Raw genomic sequence first — 15,230 nt, forward strand, 5'->3', positions numbered from 1 at the left:
TGTTTTCCTGTGTCTTCAGAGCGTCTGACTCGCCATGATAATTTATTGTTCTTGTCTCTGCTATCTGGGCTTGTTCGTGCACCAGAAAAGTTTCTAGGGTTGACTGAATATTGAACGAGTTCACGCTGCATCCTCTGCATTTAGCAGGACCCTACGAGAATAAGAGTCTCACTTCTACATCTCCTCATACCCCCGACTTTGGCTACTCTCGTAAAACTTCCCGGAGAACGTCCACGATCTTCTCCACTTCCTCAACGGTGTTATAGTGGACGAATGAGATACGGACGACCCCGTCATTCACGTCTAGCTTTGGGCGTAGACTATCGATAAGATAATACGCGCAAAAGTGGCCGTGTTGTATTGATATCTGTGAACACTCATAATCGAAAACAGTAAGTGAGACCACTGAAATACTCACCCCTCCCTTTTTGTTAAATGCTTCCACAATATCCTTGCTCTTGATCGCGTTCTGTCCGACGACAACAAAGCAGACAGTGGGAATCCTCGAGGGATCGATCTCGCTTGTCCCCATGATGCGAACACCCCTCTCAACTTGCTTTGCATCCGTCAAAAAGCGGAGCAGGGGCGTCAAAATTTCCTGCTCGTGGTTTGTGATTGCGTTGAAAGATGCTACAAGATTATCTTCTGGAGTCAACGACTTTAGATATGGCACGATTGCCGCTGCACCATACACGAGCTCGTTGCCTGGACCGCCTGGTTGAAACTTATGGGGCTTGTTGTCCACCTTAAAGAAATCATGGACAATGGATGTTAAGGATGTCTGCAGAGCCGCTGACCGCACGTAAGCAGCGGCATTATGAGCCCCGAACACCTACAAAACAGGTTGTCAGTGTCAGATGTCAACTCAAACAAAGTCGCAGATATTGAAACCTTGTACACAGAAAACACGCAGTAATCGACATCCCACTTTTGGACGTCCATTTTTCTGTGCGATGCATATGCAACGCAGTCCAAAGCCACTTCAAACTTTCTTGCTCCCTGCTCTTCTGCACGCTGGCGAAGAGCTTTCACTGCTTCTTCCACAGGAATTACGGATCCTAAAATATTGGAGCACGCGGTGATCGCGGCCAGCCTGGTGCGTGAAGAAACGAGCGGCAAAAGTTCTTCAACCTTGTATGTGACCGAGTATGGATTGTCTGCAGATACTGGTGTAGGATGCCAGTATTTGACCACGGCATTGCGCCGCGCAGCCAGACGCTTCCAAGGACCGTTGTTGGCTAAGATGAGCAGTAAGTTTCATTCAAGAAGACATAGGAAGATAATGGCAGAAACCTTCATGTTCATAGGTGATGATGAATTCATCTCCAGGTTGGATATCATTTTCGATTGCTCTAGCGATGTTCTCAAAGAGCATCGTCGAACTCGATCCAAACCCAACTTCGTCAAGAGATGTAGCATTGAACAACTCTGCAGCGGCGATGGAACCCTCAACAACGCGCTGTGAGTTCTTAGCCGAATAGCCAGCTTCCAGTTGTACGTTGGTGTTGGACAGATAATCCACGATCCGATCGATCACTGCCTGGGCAGTCCGCGACCCCCCCGCATTATCGGCATAGATGTGCCCTGATTCCAGGGACGGAAAGCAAGCACGAACTTGATTGATATCGAGAGCAGCCATCTGTTATCGTCAAGGAAGTGTAGTCCGAGTAAGAGGATGACTGGTACAAGCCCTTTTTAGTTCAGTAGTCATTTCATTATGTATTCAATACATAATCGATGGATATCGAATACACAAGGCGTCGCAGCCTCGACCTGATCGTGACAATGGCAACTTATTTAGCAGTACCCGAATAAGTCTGGTGTTGAGCCCACCTATAGGCTCGGACATTAAATTGAGTCCGATGTACTCCGTGGATCATCATGATAATGCCTGATTCAATAGTAATGCGGCCAGTCTATTTTTCCAACGACAAGGTAAGGGAAGGAGTCGCATGGAAGTGAACGGCGCGAGCGAGATCTTGGTCATGGCGGCACAGCGAAGAAAATCACAGGTTGCTGCTATTTAGATTTGTGACGGTTCACTGGTTACCACGAATCTGTAGATGCAGTCATGAGCATTGATAGGTGGATCCCAACCTCCAGTTCAGTGAGCGCGTCACGTACTACATGATTCAGACTTCGCCTAGTTCTATGGAGTTTTATACTATTTCCATGCGCCGTAGAGTCGTCCCTGCCGGCCAACGGAGCGTGCCACAACACTGTGGGAAGTAAAAACCATTAGATTAAGTGACAGTGGCAATGAATGTGTTGAATTCACTCCCAGTGTCACTTAATCTCTGGTTACTTGCATTCATTGACAACTGGGGACATTGAATTTTACCCTCGAGAATGTAGGGGTATGAAATTCATTGTCAAAATTTTAAGGACACTGAATGACATTAGCAAATCACATAGTCCCATTTTTTCCATTTTTTTCCATAATTTACTTAGCAAACAAATTCAGTGACCGAGGCAGCTAAGGAGAATAAGGAGTGATTTTGTACTTATATTTATTCCTACAGACGGCTGCAATAAGCAATATTAGTTGTGCCTGAACTTTCTTGAACACTCCACCTTTCTAGTATTTTGCATATAACTTACTAAGATCTCAACCAAAAAAATTCATGAGACGATGAATAGACTACCCTTAACAAGGACTGCAACTTTAATTTTTATCGGAATAATTCCCACGGTGTACCATATTTATCATATGAGTAGATTATCATATTTTATTCTAAGTCTTTTATTCTAAGTCCCATGGGTATGGTACATATATCGATTGCTGCATAGATATATACAAGGTCAAGTAGACTAGTGGTAAGTAATGCTCAAATGCGTGAGAATTGATTATGTGATCTCAGCTGAGCTTGTGTGGTCGGGACTCGTGAGTTCAAACCAGGCAAGTGGCAAAGATTAGGGGATTAATTTTTTTTCTTTTTGTGACAAAAAAAAACTTGAATATGACAATGAATTTGGATCAGACAATGATTATCACCCCAACATTAAATTCATTGTTTGTCAATGAGCGATTCAGTGTCGCACGGCAACACTGATTTACATCAACTGTCAATTAATGTCCTAGCTTTCGGCACTGATCATAAAGGTCTTTGGTTTTGATATTCATTGTCTCCACTACCCTCAGTGCAAGGCATACACGTATGTAATCAAGCAACGGTTGCACCGGAAGTACCCTCACATGCATGTAATACTTTTGATTGTCGAGGTCCATACACACCAGTCCTGTGATAAAAAATATAGGGCGCTCTATAAACCTTGCATCATTAGAAGTTTGAATCGTATAAATGCTATAGTTCACGTCCATAGCAGATGTCATCAGCGTCTGCCGCCGCCGCCGTGTCCTAAAGTACTCACAGCAGATCAATACATCATAGCTCGCCATCTATTCTCATTTTCCTCTCTATATCCTCCTCGTACCTCCTCAACAACAGACGATCCACCCAACCGCTCTTGGGAAACGCCCTATCCCAACGATTATGCAAATGCACAGCAAATATCTTCCCTAGTGCCTTATCCAGCGCTCCACCCTCCTCAAGCCCCTCCCCAGGTCTGCCCGTCCACTTCCCGTCCCGACGATCAGGGTCAAATGGGTCTGGCACGCTGTTGTCGAGACGACACGCCAGAGGATCGGAAAGGCAGAACGGTAGAATTTTGAAAGGGGGTATGGATTCACTAAGGAGGCGCCGCCAGAGTCGAAGATATAAAATTGCGCCCCAATCAGTGCTTGGTGAACGTGGAGGAGTACTGTGTGCCATGAGATGGAAGGCTTCGCACAGGTAAGGCGAGTGCTTGCGGAAGTGCATGAGAGCACCATTAAACGCTTGGTAAATTTTGTCTGTAGAATCTTGTAAATGCGTGGGTAAGAGCAGGTTGATTGTCGAATTACCGTAGCAGTCCCATTGAGTCACGAATTCGTGCTCAAGCAACGGGGAGAGGTCTCGGGTTAGGAGCATGTCCATGTCTATCCAAGCACCACCGTATGTCCAGATGACAAGTAGCCGGACGAGGTCGCCGTCTACCCATGCCTTCTTGTCCTCAAGATTGAGGAAGCGGTGATTCTCCATAGGTGTGCCCTTCGCTAACTCGTGTAGATCCACAACCTGAAGTGTGAATGAGTCAGGAAACAGCTCGAGGTACTTTTGCACGATCGGAAGGGCCGATAAGTCGCCGTTTGACCAGAGTATTAGACGAGAGCGAGGAAGGTCTTGCGTGGCGAAGAATGACTTCAGCATGTACTCTTGTCTCTCATCGAGGGGCGCGAGATCGAAGCGCCAATATGTGTGGAACTGTGCTCGCTCCTCTGGTGGGATACGACGTTCCTCCTCCTTCCACTCCCCTTCTGCAAACCTTACCGTTCCTGCAAACTCGTAGCAGTCCATACCCATCCGCATGGTTACCCCTGCCTGAACCTCAAAGCGTTTCTTGCCATACACAGCCTCACTGACATTGTACAACGGGCTGACACGCTCGGGCTCAAAGCATCCTCCAAGTGGGGACAGCGGGAGTATTTCGCGCTGTATCCATTCTCGTTCATATAACACGAGGTCGATGTGGCCGCGCGGGTCATAGAGGTAGTATATCGTGTATAATATGATGAAAACTAGAGGAAGCGCAAATTTCAAGAAGGTGAAAACTCTCCGTGGTCGCAAAGAGAAGCAGGAAACCGGTGATTTCCGCCGAGGAGAGGACGTACGGCGTGAATGGTCGTGCACGGGAAGCATTTCGTATCCTGCTCTGCCAGTAGACGACATGAATCGGATAGATGATGGGGTTATAGCATGGTACCGTTGTGAACGGTACTGCATGCGTTGATAAAACAATTAGTAGGCGCGCGCTTACTACTCCCATCAGAACTTTACATAAGGTCCTCAAGCAACCTTTGATTTCACTAGTCAACTTGAAACTGACACAATGTCAGCATTTCTCTCTGCGCGAAGATTGGCTCTTCTGGCAACACGCTGTCCACGCCGCACGCTCTCTACGACACCACGATGGTCTGCTGATCCATGGCCCCTCCCGCATACTGCACAACACCTCTCCAACACTCAGACACCCTCTGATATCCCACCACCTACTCCCATTCCGCGCCCAGGGGAGTCCGAGGAGACGTTGCGTGCAAGACTCGTATATCAGAGCAGGAAGCGCGGGACTTTGGAGAGCGACCTCCTGTTGAGTACGTTTGCAAGAGATCATCTGGGGAAAATGGACGAGACAGAATTGAAGGAGTACGACAAGGTACTTTCGCTTCTTTGATCGCTGGCTGTTCAAACTTAGGTTTCATTGTAGCTACTTGACGAACCGGACTGGGACATATACTATTGGGCGACTGAAGGTCGTTCACCACCAGAGCGGTGGGCGAAGTCTTCCGTACTGGAGAAGCTCACCATACATGCAAAGAACGAGGGAAAGGTTGTGCGCAGGATGCCTCCTCTGTAGAAGTATCAGTGAATCTATGATTGCGTTGCATCATTTCCTCACCTTGCATGGAGTCTGTGAACTAAACACGGAGCATTCTGCCTCTGTGCCAGAGTATGGGCATAAAACTTATACAATCGCCGACGGAGCTCTTCATTATGGTGCTGGTTCGCCTATCTGCCATCGGTCGCACTTGAATGCCTTCCCGGTGCTCACGCAATGCCAATGACGGATTTGGAGCCATCTGCATGTTTTAAATTGTGTTCTGCTGAACAAATAGCAGGTGATCGCTTGGTTCTGGCTGTTGTGCAGGTAGCTCGCAAATGTACAACCAGGGCCTGCAGCTGAGCAACCAGTTTTGGAGGAGCAGGAGTTTATGGCTTCATGAAGCGATTGGATATAGGTTAGTGTGGTTGATTTGACGACTATGTCCAGCTGATTGATGACGTGGAGAGCCTTAGCACTACAGGGTTGGATCATCTTCCCCAGCTGATTAAGTATATGCGCTGTGCATGCCAGCGGCACCTACGCAAATCGACTTATTTGTACCCAGATCAAGTATGGCTGACACTTATGTCTGACAGTGTACTGTCTGGATTCGGTCATTTCCAACTTCAGTCGGAACAATCTCGTTCACCAAATTGCAGTGTAGACGTTGCACCTTTGCCGGCGGGATTCCGTGGCACTACGTAAAAACTCAGACAACACCCGTGGCCTGAAGTTCGCCTTCGGGCTTACTTACCAGATGATTTCACCATGGGGATGTACCTGTATGCCTTCTTTCCCCATGGAATATAAATCGAACGACTGACAGGGAAACAAAGTTAACACTCCTACAAATGGCGGAATTGAATGAAGTCAAGGTTGAAGCTCTCTTGGACATCATAAACTCCTCTGCACGTGAAGCAATGGGAGAATACAAGAAAACTGGACATGGGGTCCCAGGTGCCGACTCAAGTACCTTCCACCCCCTCGACCTTGCGACGGATACACTTGCCCTCCGACAGGCAATCAGGCTGCTCGAAGGTGCATGCCACCAATTGAACGCAATATTGGCTCCCCCCCAACACACGGTATACCATGCAAGTGCCGATCATAGATGTCATATATCTGCTCTGGCTCATTTCCTTAGATAGTTTGTTCATAATTACAATTGGGCATGCACAGACGTTGCTGTGCGATCACGCATCGCAGACGTTCTGGACAAGCACCCGGAAGGTCTTAGTGTAGATGCGTTGGCTAACGCAGTCAACCTCGATAAGACCAAGACCGCACGCGTCTTACGAGCTTTGTCACTCAGAGGTTGCTTTAAAGAAGGTGAGGTGCATCATGCTGTTGGTGGAACATTCTCTCTGGATCTTTTGTTGTTACGCAGTTGAGCGAGATGTCTTTGCAAACACCCGACTCTCCCTCATACTCAAGTCAACAAACAATGCTGGGTGTTCTGTACGAATCCAGCAACCCTTCCCTAAATACGGTGCAGTTCTCTATGAGACTATGACCGACCAAGAGTTTGCAAGATCAGACGAGACTGACAAATCACCCCGAGCATTTGCTCTCAGAAAGGAAGGAATAAACAATGGATTCTGGGAAATGGATGTGAGTTTTCGCGACCGTACTGCCCTTCTATACCTTACCATATTGTATAGGATGAGGCACGCGATGTGCGTGCGGATTCATCCACCCATGACTGACTGACTACTCACAAAATCTTGTGCACAGGTATTTCACAGAGGCATGATGGGCTTTGTTGACATTCAAGGCGCTTCTGCGGTACTGCATCGTAAGCTACCTGAATCGTCAATATGACTGACTGTAAAACGGGCCATAAGATTATCCTTGGGACAGTGTGTCATCTATGGTGGACGTAGGATCTGGAACTGGAGCAATATCTACTCCTTTGGCGAAGATGTTCCCTCATCTCAGAATAACCAATCAGGATCTCCCAGACATTATAGTCCAGGCAAAAAATGTGAGTCCAGGCATCAGGCCCACACCTCCATTGTAGCGGGCAAGTTATTGATATTTAATCAGACATGGGAGAAGAATGCTTCTGAAGCGCTGCTCGACGGGCGCGTGGAGTTCGTGCCATTCAATTTCTTCGAGGAATCACCCGTTGTTGGAAAGGATGTGTACTATGTAAGAGCCAAGTTTGTTCACATTCATTGCGGATTTGATGATCAGATATAGTTGAGGACTATTCTTCACGACTGGCCCGACGCTGAGTCAACGACGATCCTCCGCAATGTTCGCAAGGCAATGGGACCAAACAGCCGAGTGCTAATTCGTGAGTCGACGACGGTTCAAAGTGGTGGTGGTGCAGAGCCGATGTCTTGTGCTAGATGATTGCGTGCTCTTCCACACATTCGAAGACCCTGGCATAGCAGCCAACGAGTTTAGCAAGGTGAGTTTAGAGCATAGCCTGGTGGTTTATTTGTGTATTCATGATCCTAAGGCGCCCGAACCTATGTTATTGAACTTCGGGGCAGGCAGTCACACAACTTACCAACTTGACATGACTATGTGGTTTCTTTTCAATTCCAAGGAGCGAACCTTGAACGAATTCAAGATCATTGCGCAAGTTCCTTTTACACCTTGATACATTGACGAAAGGTTGACTTGTTATACTTCACAGGGCCAACGCTGGTCTAGCACTCACTCAGGTTTATGATCTTGTAGGGACGATGGTCTTGGAGTTCAGAATTGCTTAGGACTGATACCGAACACAAAGAACCCGGTAGATATTCGGACATCGTACTCTTACCTTCCCTAATTGATCATGCCATGATTCGCTAAAAACGGCAACGACAAAGCAAACTTAGACTACAGCAGGACCAGAACAAGCGGTTGCGCAGCAGGCATTCACGGCTTGATGAAGCCATCAATCTGCTGTCGTTGGTGAATTGTTTTTATGACTTCCGGCCAGCCAATCCTTTATTAGAACTTTCGGACATGAAAATACAATTCCCTGCCAAAATCAGTTGACCACTTCTTACGTAACGGTCATTACCGAGCAACGCCGCTGATAATATTGCTGTAAGTCTGGTCACTTCTGCGTTTTGCCAGGTGGCTCTGGCTTAGAAGTTACTGAACTCCCAGTGTGTGACAACAAAGACCCAAATGGCACGACCAGCCAGCTGGCAACTGCGGGGAATGGTTCTCCGGTGACGCGGACGGATCGCATAAACGAGTTGTGTACCTCCGAGCATGTCGCAAACGGGATTCCAGTCCTGGCCGGCCATCTTTGAAAATGAAGCTAGTCTAACAACCGTATGGAAGTGGTGCGGCTACTCGTGTCGCCCGGCGTACTGGTTATTCTAGATTTGTCCTGCAAAGGTGGGAATACTTTGACGCTGACAATCGCAGTAAAACGTTGTCCGATGCTGCGCAAATTCAACTGAAGTACTATCAATGTCGCTCTCATCAATCTCTCCCAAGTTTCGAGTGGCAATATGGTATGTCGGATAACCCCTCATGAACATCACGATGAAGCAGACTGGATTTCATGTGTAGTGGTGCGGGCATTGGAGGGCTTGTCCTCGCTGTTACAATTGGGAAGTTTGCAGGTTGCAATATCGACATAGACTTATACGAAGCGCATGACGCCATCACCACCGCTGGGGCTGGTGTTTCACTTTGGCGGCGCGCGACGGAGATTATAGAAGAACTCGGTATGCACGACGAATTCTCCCGCGTTTCAACGAAGCCTTCCTCCAGTCATGGTCTGCTCAAAGAACCTATTTTGCAACTGCATTTAACTTGATTCTTTCCGACAGGACTACTATTCAGGAAGTCTAATGCCCCAGAGAGTTTTGAGTGGTTTCGTTATATCTTCGAACCGTGTCCGTGAACCATCCCATTTTAAAACGACGGCAGGGACGTGACCAACCCTCTTACAGGTGGGCCTTCCAATCTGCACCGCCAACATCTCGTCGACATTCTCAAGAAAAACATCCCCTCGTCATGCACTATGCACTTTAATAAACGACTCACTAAATATGACATGGAGTCATCAGGATCACTGGTCCTCCACTTTGCTGATGATAGCACCGCAACTGCGGATGTGTTAGTAGGAGCAGATGGCCTCCGCTCCTCAGTGCGGAAGACGCTCTTCGAAACAATAGACCCAAGTATCGTAGACCCGAGCAAGATAAGATACTACAGTGATCCATCTTGGACCGGAGCGCTTGTCTATCGCACCGTCTTTCCGGCGGAGAAGCTCTCGAAAATAGATCCAAATGATTTAGCTTTGAAGGAATTCATGGTGGTAAGCCATCAGAAGAGTGGTCACAATCATCAGAAATAACTTTCATTTCGCAGTTCTGCGGGAAGGGAAAGGTAGATTGTAGCAATCAAGCGGTCTTTGCTTGCTAACGAACCTTCCGTAGCATATCGTCTCATTTCCGGTTTCACAGGGGACACAAATCAATATCGTAGCATTTGTTTCTGATCAGCAGAAATCCGGAACACCTTTTGAGGGCCGTTGGGTTTCAGATGTGGCCCTTGAAGAGGTCGAGGAAGCATATTCAGACTTCGAACCTGATGTCAAGCGCCTTCTGAAAGTGGGTTCGATCCGGGCCAAGTCGCTCATGCCGCCCTCAACCTGACGAGCAAATTTTGCAGTGTTCCGAAAACCCCTCAAGATGGGCGGTTCACGTGGTAAATGAACTACCCCTATTTACTTGCAATAGAGTTGTGCTGATGGGTGATGCGGTGCGTCTCTCTTGGCTGACCTGAAAGTCCTTTGACGAGATTGTGCAGGCCCATGCCATGATGCCCCATCTCGGCGCTGGAGCTGGTCAGGCAATCGAAGTATGTACGATCATTTGGCAAACTATGCAAACTCATTTTGTATGAAGGATGCTTTTGTGCTCGGCCGCCTCCTTGCACACCCACTTACAACGTTGGATAACGTGCCCGCCGCACTGAAAGTATACCAGGACGTCCGCCTCCCATTCGCTCAACTCGCAGCGCGTGAATCGGAACGTATAGGATATATGTACGATTTTTGTTCGCCTGGGTATTATGATGGGACGGATTCAGTAAATAAGCGAGAGGAGCTCGAGATTCTGAAAGGAAAGATCATAGGCCTGCGGGATTGGGCAGCTGAAGGAGGTGCTGTTGCTGAATGGGTTAAGGCAGAAAGTCGACTGCAGGAAAGTCTGTGCCCTGAGCGACGTGAGAACAGTGTATTATGTTCATTGTAGCACCGAATATTCATGGGCGAGACAATATTACCGCAAAATGCAATCGGCCTGGAATGCTCTAGCCAGGTCTAGATCTGCTTTTCATTGAAATTTCGCGAGAGATAAAATGTCGAAACCGCCGATGTGCCAGGTACAATCTTTCGCTTCAACACCAGGAGCAATGGGCAGCCGACGGCAGATTTTCGGTTACAGTAACTCGAAGTCGCAAAGTACACGTTCGAGGTTCTACCACTGCGAAATTGTTCGGCTCAAAGCCAGGTACCAGGTGTGCGGTGCCCTGTTCTCACTCCCTCGCCATTTGGCTGGCCCGGGTGAGATGGGGGCGTCGGCAGGCAGCGAAGAAAACATCAGAAGGGGCGTGGTGCAAAATGAAGAGGTCTGCTACCTCGCTATGTCACTAAGGTGCAACTCACCAATTATCAGAACCGACAGATTTCCGAGGCCTTGTCATAACGTTCTTACGGTACACTGCTGGTACCTAATTTTCGCTGTGGCTTGGCAGCCGGCAGAGTGAGAACAGGGGCCAGGGCATCATCGCGGCACACTCGGGGCACCGCACACTCCATTGAGAGTTCACCTGTAATTCTATAGCCCAGCCCATTACAAAAAGGCTGGCTTCTTGCTTTCGATTTTGCAAGTTTTCCCAGCGCCATCACATGTGTGTATGATTTTCCTTGTCTTCTAACTGCCAACTGATTTATCAACCGTTGGATCCTCACGGGCAGAGCTTCACACAAATCTTCTTACCAGCAATAACAAAGTCCTTTACTCGTCGTTATCTGGTGGGTTGAAATTGCTTCCAATGACTATTCGAGAGCTTCTGATCCAGGTGTTTTGCAGCACGAATACGATGAAATATTTCTCCTTGTTCGCCCTCTCGTTCGCCGCTCTGCTCTCGACAGCTACAGCAACCCTCGGACGTAGCGATGCCAGCCAGCTTGTCATCAACAACATAAACTGTTATTGGGATGGCACTGCGCCATTTTGTGATGGACAATGCGGTAGTGGCACCGTGGAATGTGATACAAGCAATTGTGGTGATACCGGGTTATGTTGTTGGACTGGGTCCAAGAAATGGTGTTGCTACGCCACTACCTGTCCCAGCTAGTGGGCCCTAGGCACCGTGAAAATGGAGAATTGACGGTCCTCCTAGTCTGGGTGGGGTTTCAAACTGCAGCCCGAGATTTGCAGTCCTAAGAGGTAGCGAGAAGTACCTACTCCAGGAAGATTTTATGGTAGTCAGAACGAGCAACTAGCAGACGAGGCACGATAAGCGGCAGTGGGGCGAGCACGAATGGTTGCCGTGAAAATGTGGATTTCGATATTCGGACTGTAAAGGCGAGCGAAGCGAGGAGCCATCTCTGAAATGACCTGTCTAAGCCAAAGTCTGAGATACAGTAGGCCCATCGGTACCTCCAAGCGGAGTTGGGTGTGTAGTGATGCTGGTCACCGTTTCTCACACCTGCTCACTGCTGCCAAGGTCTTTCTAAAATTTGGACAAAAGAAAATGGGCTGCGGGCGCGATAGGTGATGGGCAGGCATGAACATGACAGAATTCCAATAGTAATGGTGGCACGGAGGCGGGCGCATTCAAGTTGGGGGGGCGTCTTTGCATGGCCATCGCGAACATCGAGCGGAGAGTTAAACTTCGCTGAACTTGCCGTCGGCTGCCGTTGTGCCCCAGACTGGTTAGAGCCTGCGTTGACCCAGGAGATTATGGCCAGCTGATTGAGAACCTCCAGCCTAGGGTGGATGATCTTCTCCTGAATGCGGCACCTAACTTGTAGTAGGGATATATATACGTACTCTGTCTGGATTTGGTCAGGTGAGTTTTCGCCATCACAATACCCCACCATATTCAAGTATAGGATGAGGCGTGCAGATTCATCTATCCATGGCGGACCGACGATTCACAAAATCTTGTGCACAGATACTATGATATTTCGACTAGAGGCATGATGGGTTTGTTGAAATGTCACGTGACTCCGTCGTACGTAAGCTATCACTGTTTTAAAAACGTTTCACTACAACCACTGGGGGCCTGAGCAAGCGGACCCGCAGTAGAAGGCGCTCGTGGACTGAAACAATTTGCCGCAGTTGGCGGACTGTTTATATGACTCCAGCCAGCTGACTGACGTCCGAGTGTAACGCTTTGATGACTACAGCCAGCCGATTGCTCGTACACCGTACCCAAACCCGCGAAACCCGTCAGCAAAAAACCGCGGTGTTACCCGTACCCGTGCGTTTCCCTAGTCAGCATGACGTTAAATTCTGGACAATCTTCAATCCTGCAAGGCAAGTAGCTTTGACGACTGCAGCCAGCCGATTGCTCGTCAGCATGACGTTAAATTCTGGACAATCTTCAATCCTGCAAGGTAAGTACATCAAGTTGTCACAGAATGTCAGTCGTATCATCGCTAATTATAACTTAGATCATATCTAACACGACCAGAAGTCGGACTTAGTGGCGCACATCAGTGTTTCCTATTTGACACCCCCCTGATGCTTGATGGTTTTCACCGTGGGGATCTGGATGTTATCTTTGCTGAGGGAGTATAAGATATGAACGACTTGACAGGAGACTCATACCCCACAACACGGAAAATGTCAGATTCGAACGAGATCAAAATTGAAGGCCTCTTGGACATCATCAACTCCTCTGCGCGCCAAGCAGTGGCGGAATACAAGAAAACTGGACATGGAGTCCCTGGCATTGACTCAAGTGCCTTTCATCCCCTAGACCTCGCGACAGACACACTTGCCCTTCGGAAGGCAATCAGGTTGCTTGAGGGTGCATGCGATCAATTGAACGCAATACTGGCTCCCCCCCAACACTCGGTATACAATGTAAGTGCCGATCATTGATGATCTATTTCATCTCTGATACTCATTTCCTCATATAGTTTGTTCACAATTATAATTGGGCATGCACGAGCGTCGCCGTGCGATCACGCATCGTAGATGTTCTGGACAAATACCCGGATGGTCTTAGCGTGGATAAGTTGGCTGACGCAGTCAACCTCGATAAGACCAACCTCGCACGTGTCTTACGAGCTTTGTCCCTCAAGGGTTGCTTCAAAGAGGGTAATATAGTTCACGTTAATGTTTGATAATTGATGCTGAAGCCTTTGGTGATACACACAGTTAAGCGAGACGTCTTCGCAAACACCCGACTATCCTTGATACTCAAGTCATCAAGCGACGCTGGGTGCTGTGTGCAAATTCATCAAGAGATCCCAAAATATGGCGTAGTTCTCTATGAGTCTATGGTGGACAAAGAATTTGCACGATCAGAGGGGGTTGACGGGGCACCCCGCGTATTTGCTTGCAGGAAAGATGGCTCGGAGGAAGATTTCTGGAAAATGTTGAAGGCTGACGTAAGCGTCCACCATCACATTGCCCTTATGTACCTAATCAATATTTATAGGAGGAGAGACGCATTGTGCGTGCAAAATCATCCATCTATGACTGACGACTCAAAATTTTATGCACAGATATTCCAAAGAGGCATGATGGGCCATACTGAAGTCTTTGGTTCTAGTGCTTTGCTGCATCGTAAGTTATCATTATTTGAATTGTCAGCATAATTGTGACGCGCGTCATAAGATTATCCCTGGGATAGTGTATCCTCTGTGGTGGACATTGCATCTGGCACTGGAGCGATTTCTATCCCCTTGACGAAGATGTTCCCTCATCTCAAAATAACCAATCAGGATCTCCCTGAAATTTTGGTGCAGGCACAACATGTAAGCTCACACATTCTGACGACACAATCGTTCGAGCGAGCGGGTTGCTTGACTGTTGATTAGGCATGGGAAACGAAAGCTCCTGAAGCACTAGTCGAAGGACGTGTGGAGCTCGTACCATTCAATTTCTTCGAGGAGTCGCCTGTTGTCGGAAAGGATGTTTACTATGTAAGAGTCAAGTTTGTTTTCATTCATTGCGGGCGGCTTGATTGTCTGATATAGTTGAGAAACATTCTTCACGATTGGCCCGACGCCGATTGTACGACGATCCTCCGTAGTATTCGCAAGGCAATGGAATCAAACAGCCGAGTGCTAATTCGTGGGTCAACTGCTGTTCAATGCGATATTTGCTCTAACACCTACGTCTTGTGCTAGATGATTGTGTGCTCGCCCACACATTCCAAGAGCCTGACGCAGGAGTCGACGGATTGAGCACTGTGAGTTTTGGAGCATAGCCTGGTGTTGTATTTCTGTATTCATGATCACTGCGAGGCCCCCGATCCTATGTTACCGAACTTTGGGGCAGGCAGTCACTCAACATACCAACAAGATATGACGATGTGGTTTTCCCATAATGGCAAGGAGAGAACCTTGGATGAGGTCAAGATCATCGGGCAAGTTCCTTCATGCCTTGTTACGTTGGCGAATATTGACTTGTTGTAATTCATAGGGCTAGCGCTGGTCTAGCTCTCACCCGAGTTTATGATCTTGTAGGGACGATGGTCATGGAGTTTAGAATCGCTCAAGACTGATGCTACGAACAAACGTGTGGTCCATATTCATTGTACAACTACTTACATAAAGAGAAATTTTCTATGTTTCTTTGCCGCAACCAAACAAAAGA

The 15,230-nt window shown here is 47.9% G+C and overlaps 7 protein-coding genes across 7 annotated transcripts; 5 read left to right on the plus strand and 2 right to left on the minus strand.

Annotated features, from left to right (window-relative positions):
• Positions 1 to 202: 202 nt before the first annotated feature.
• DEU56DRAFT_744568 (pyridoxal phosphate-dependent transferase) lies at positions 203 to 1,639 on the minus strand (the record flags this gene model as incomplete). The annotated part of the gene is made up of 4 exons (XM_041349084.1): positions 203 to 367; positions 419 to 832; positions 892 to 1,238; positions 1,294 to 1,639. The coding sequence occupies 4 exons, from the start codon at positions 1,637 to 1,639 to the stop codon at positions 203 to 205; spliced, it is 1,272 nt and encodes a 423-aa protein (XP_041204055.1).
• A 1,747-nt stretch (positions 1,640 to 3,386) lies between these two features.
• Positions 3,387 to 4,739, minus strand: DEU56DRAFT_744572 (glycosyltransferase family 32 protein; the record flags this gene model as incomplete). Its single annotated transcript, XM_041349085.1, has 2 exons — positions 3,387 to 3,853; positions 3,905 to 4,739. 2 exons carry the CDS (start codon positions 4,737 to 4,739, stop codon positions 3,387 to 3,389), a joined length of 1,302 nt encoding a protein of 433 aa, XP_041204056.1.
• Positions 4,740 to 4,929: 190 nt separating this feature from the next.
• DEU56DRAFT_744637 (Flavinator of succinate dehydrogenase-domain-containing protein) lies at positions 4,930 to 5,454 on the plus strand (the record flags this gene model as incomplete). The annotated part of the gene is made up of 2 exons (XM_041349088.1): positions 4,930 to 5,253; positions 5,305 to 5,454. 2 exons carry the CDS (start codon positions 4,930 to 4,932, stop codon positions 5,452 to 5,454), a joined length of 474 nt encoding a protein of 157 aa, XP_041204057.1.
• Positions 5,455 to 6,272: 818 nt separating this feature from the next.
• DEU56DRAFT_917012 (O-methyltransferase-domain-containing protein) lies at positions 6,273 to 8,032 on the plus strand (the record flags this gene model as incomplete). The annotated part of the gene is made up of 10 exons (XM_041357932.1): positions 6,273 to 6,506; positions 6,570 to 6,750; positions 6,809 to 7,032; positions 7,083 to 7,097; positions 7,156 to 7,216; positions 7,266 to 7,405; positions 7,468 to 7,572; positions 7,624 to 7,720; positions 7,776 to 7,837; positions 7,889 to 8,032. The coding sequence occupies 10 exons, from the start codon at positions 6,273 to 6,275 to the stop codon at positions 8,030 to 8,032; spliced, it is 1,263 nt and encodes a 420-aa protein (XP_041204058.1).
• Positions 8,033 to 8,731: 699 nt separating this feature from the next.
• DEU56DRAFT_595143 (uncharacterized protein) lies at positions 8,732 to 10,696 on the plus strand. The gene is made up of 9 exons (XM_041346994.1): positions 8,732 to 8,888; positions 8,947 to 9,155; positions 9,210 to 9,275; positions 9,333 to 9,700; positions 9,754 to 9,771; positions 9,822 to 9,995; positions 10,045 to 10,146; positions 10,195 to 10,245; positions 10,293 to 10,696. Exons 1-9 carry the CDS (start codon positions 8,845 to 8,847, stop codon positions 10,638 to 10,640), a joined length of 1,380 nt encoding a protein of 459 aa, XP_041204059.1. The 5' UTR covers positions 8,732 to 8,844; the 3' UTR covers positions 10,641 to 10,696.
• Positions 10,697 to 11,347: 651 nt separating this feature from the next.
• DEU56DRAFT_595172 (uncharacterized protein) lies at positions 11,348 to 11,927 on the plus strand. The gene has a single exon (XM_041346995.1). It carries the CDS (start codon positions 11,443 to 11,445, stop codon positions 11,746 to 11,748), a length of 306 nt encoding a protein of 101 aa, XP_041204060.1. The 5' UTR covers positions 11,348 to 11,442; the 3' UTR covers positions 11,749 to 11,927.
• Positions 11,928 to 12,931: 1,004 nt separating this feature from the next.
• Positions 12,932 to 15,228, plus strand: DEU56DRAFT_827363 (O-methyltransferase-domain-containing protein). The gene is made up of 12 exons (XM_041354385.1): positions 12,932 to 13,015; positions 13,073 to 13,487; positions 13,544 to 13,724; positions 13,785 to 14,017; positions 14,068 to 14,082; positions 14,135 to 14,195; positions 14,247 to 14,386; positions 14,450 to 14,554; positions 14,609 to 14,705; positions 14,762 to 14,823; positions 14,879 to 15,000; positions 15,057 to 15,228. The coding sequence occupies exons 2-12, from the start codon at positions 13,203 to 13,205 to the stop codon at positions 15,136 to 15,138; spliced, it is 1,383 nt and encodes a 460-aa protein (XP_041204061.1). The 5' UTR covers positions 12,932 to 13,015; positions 13,073 to 13,202; the 3' UTR covers positions 15,139 to 15,228.
• Positions 15,229 to 15,230: the final 2 nt, after the last annotated feature.

Source organism: Suillus clintonianus, assembly GCF_016758775.1.
Source record: "Suillus clintonianus strain FC179 chromosome Unknown DEU56scaffold_97, whole genome shotgun sequence".
Classification (NCBI taxonomy): domain Eukaryota; kingdom Fungi; phylum Basidiomycota; class Agaricomycetes; order Boletales; family Suillaceae; genus Suillus; species Suillus clintonianus.

What these genes read in the sequence shown, in the direction of transcription:
- DEU56DRAFT_595143 (XM_041346994.1), top strand. Translation starts at nt 8,845, where the DNA reads ATGTCGCTCTCATCAATCTCTCCCAAGTTTCGAGTGGCAATATG. An exon ending in AAGTTTCGAGTGGCAATATG is followed by an intron (nt 8,889 to 8,946) that starts GTATGTCGGATA and finishes TTTCATGTGTAG; the next exon opens with TGGTGCGGGCATTGGAGGGC. An exon ending in TTGTGCTGATGGGTGATGCG is followed by an intron (nt 10,147 to 10,194) that starts GTGCGTCTCTCT and finishes GAGATTGTGCAG; the next exon opens with GCCCATGCCATGATGCCCCA.
- DEU56DRAFT_595172 (XM_041346995.1), top strand. Translation starts at nt 11,443, where the DNA reads ATGACTATTCGAGAGCTTCTGATCCAGGTGTTTTGCAGCACGAATACG.
- DEU56DRAFT_827363 (XM_041354385.1), top strand. Translation starts at nt 13,203, where the DNA reads ATGAACGACTTGACAGGAGACTCATACCCCACAACACGGAAAATGTCA. An exon ending in TTTTGGTGCAGGCACAACAT is followed by an intron (nt 14,387 to 14,449) that starts GTAAGCTCACAC and finishes ACTGTTGATTAG; the next exon opens with GCATGGGAAACGAAAGCTCC. An exon ending in GAGTCGACGGATTGAGCACT is followed by an intron (nt 14,824 to 14,878) that starts GTGAGTTTTGGA and finishes GATCACTGCGAG; the next exon opens with GCCCCCGATCCTATGTTACC.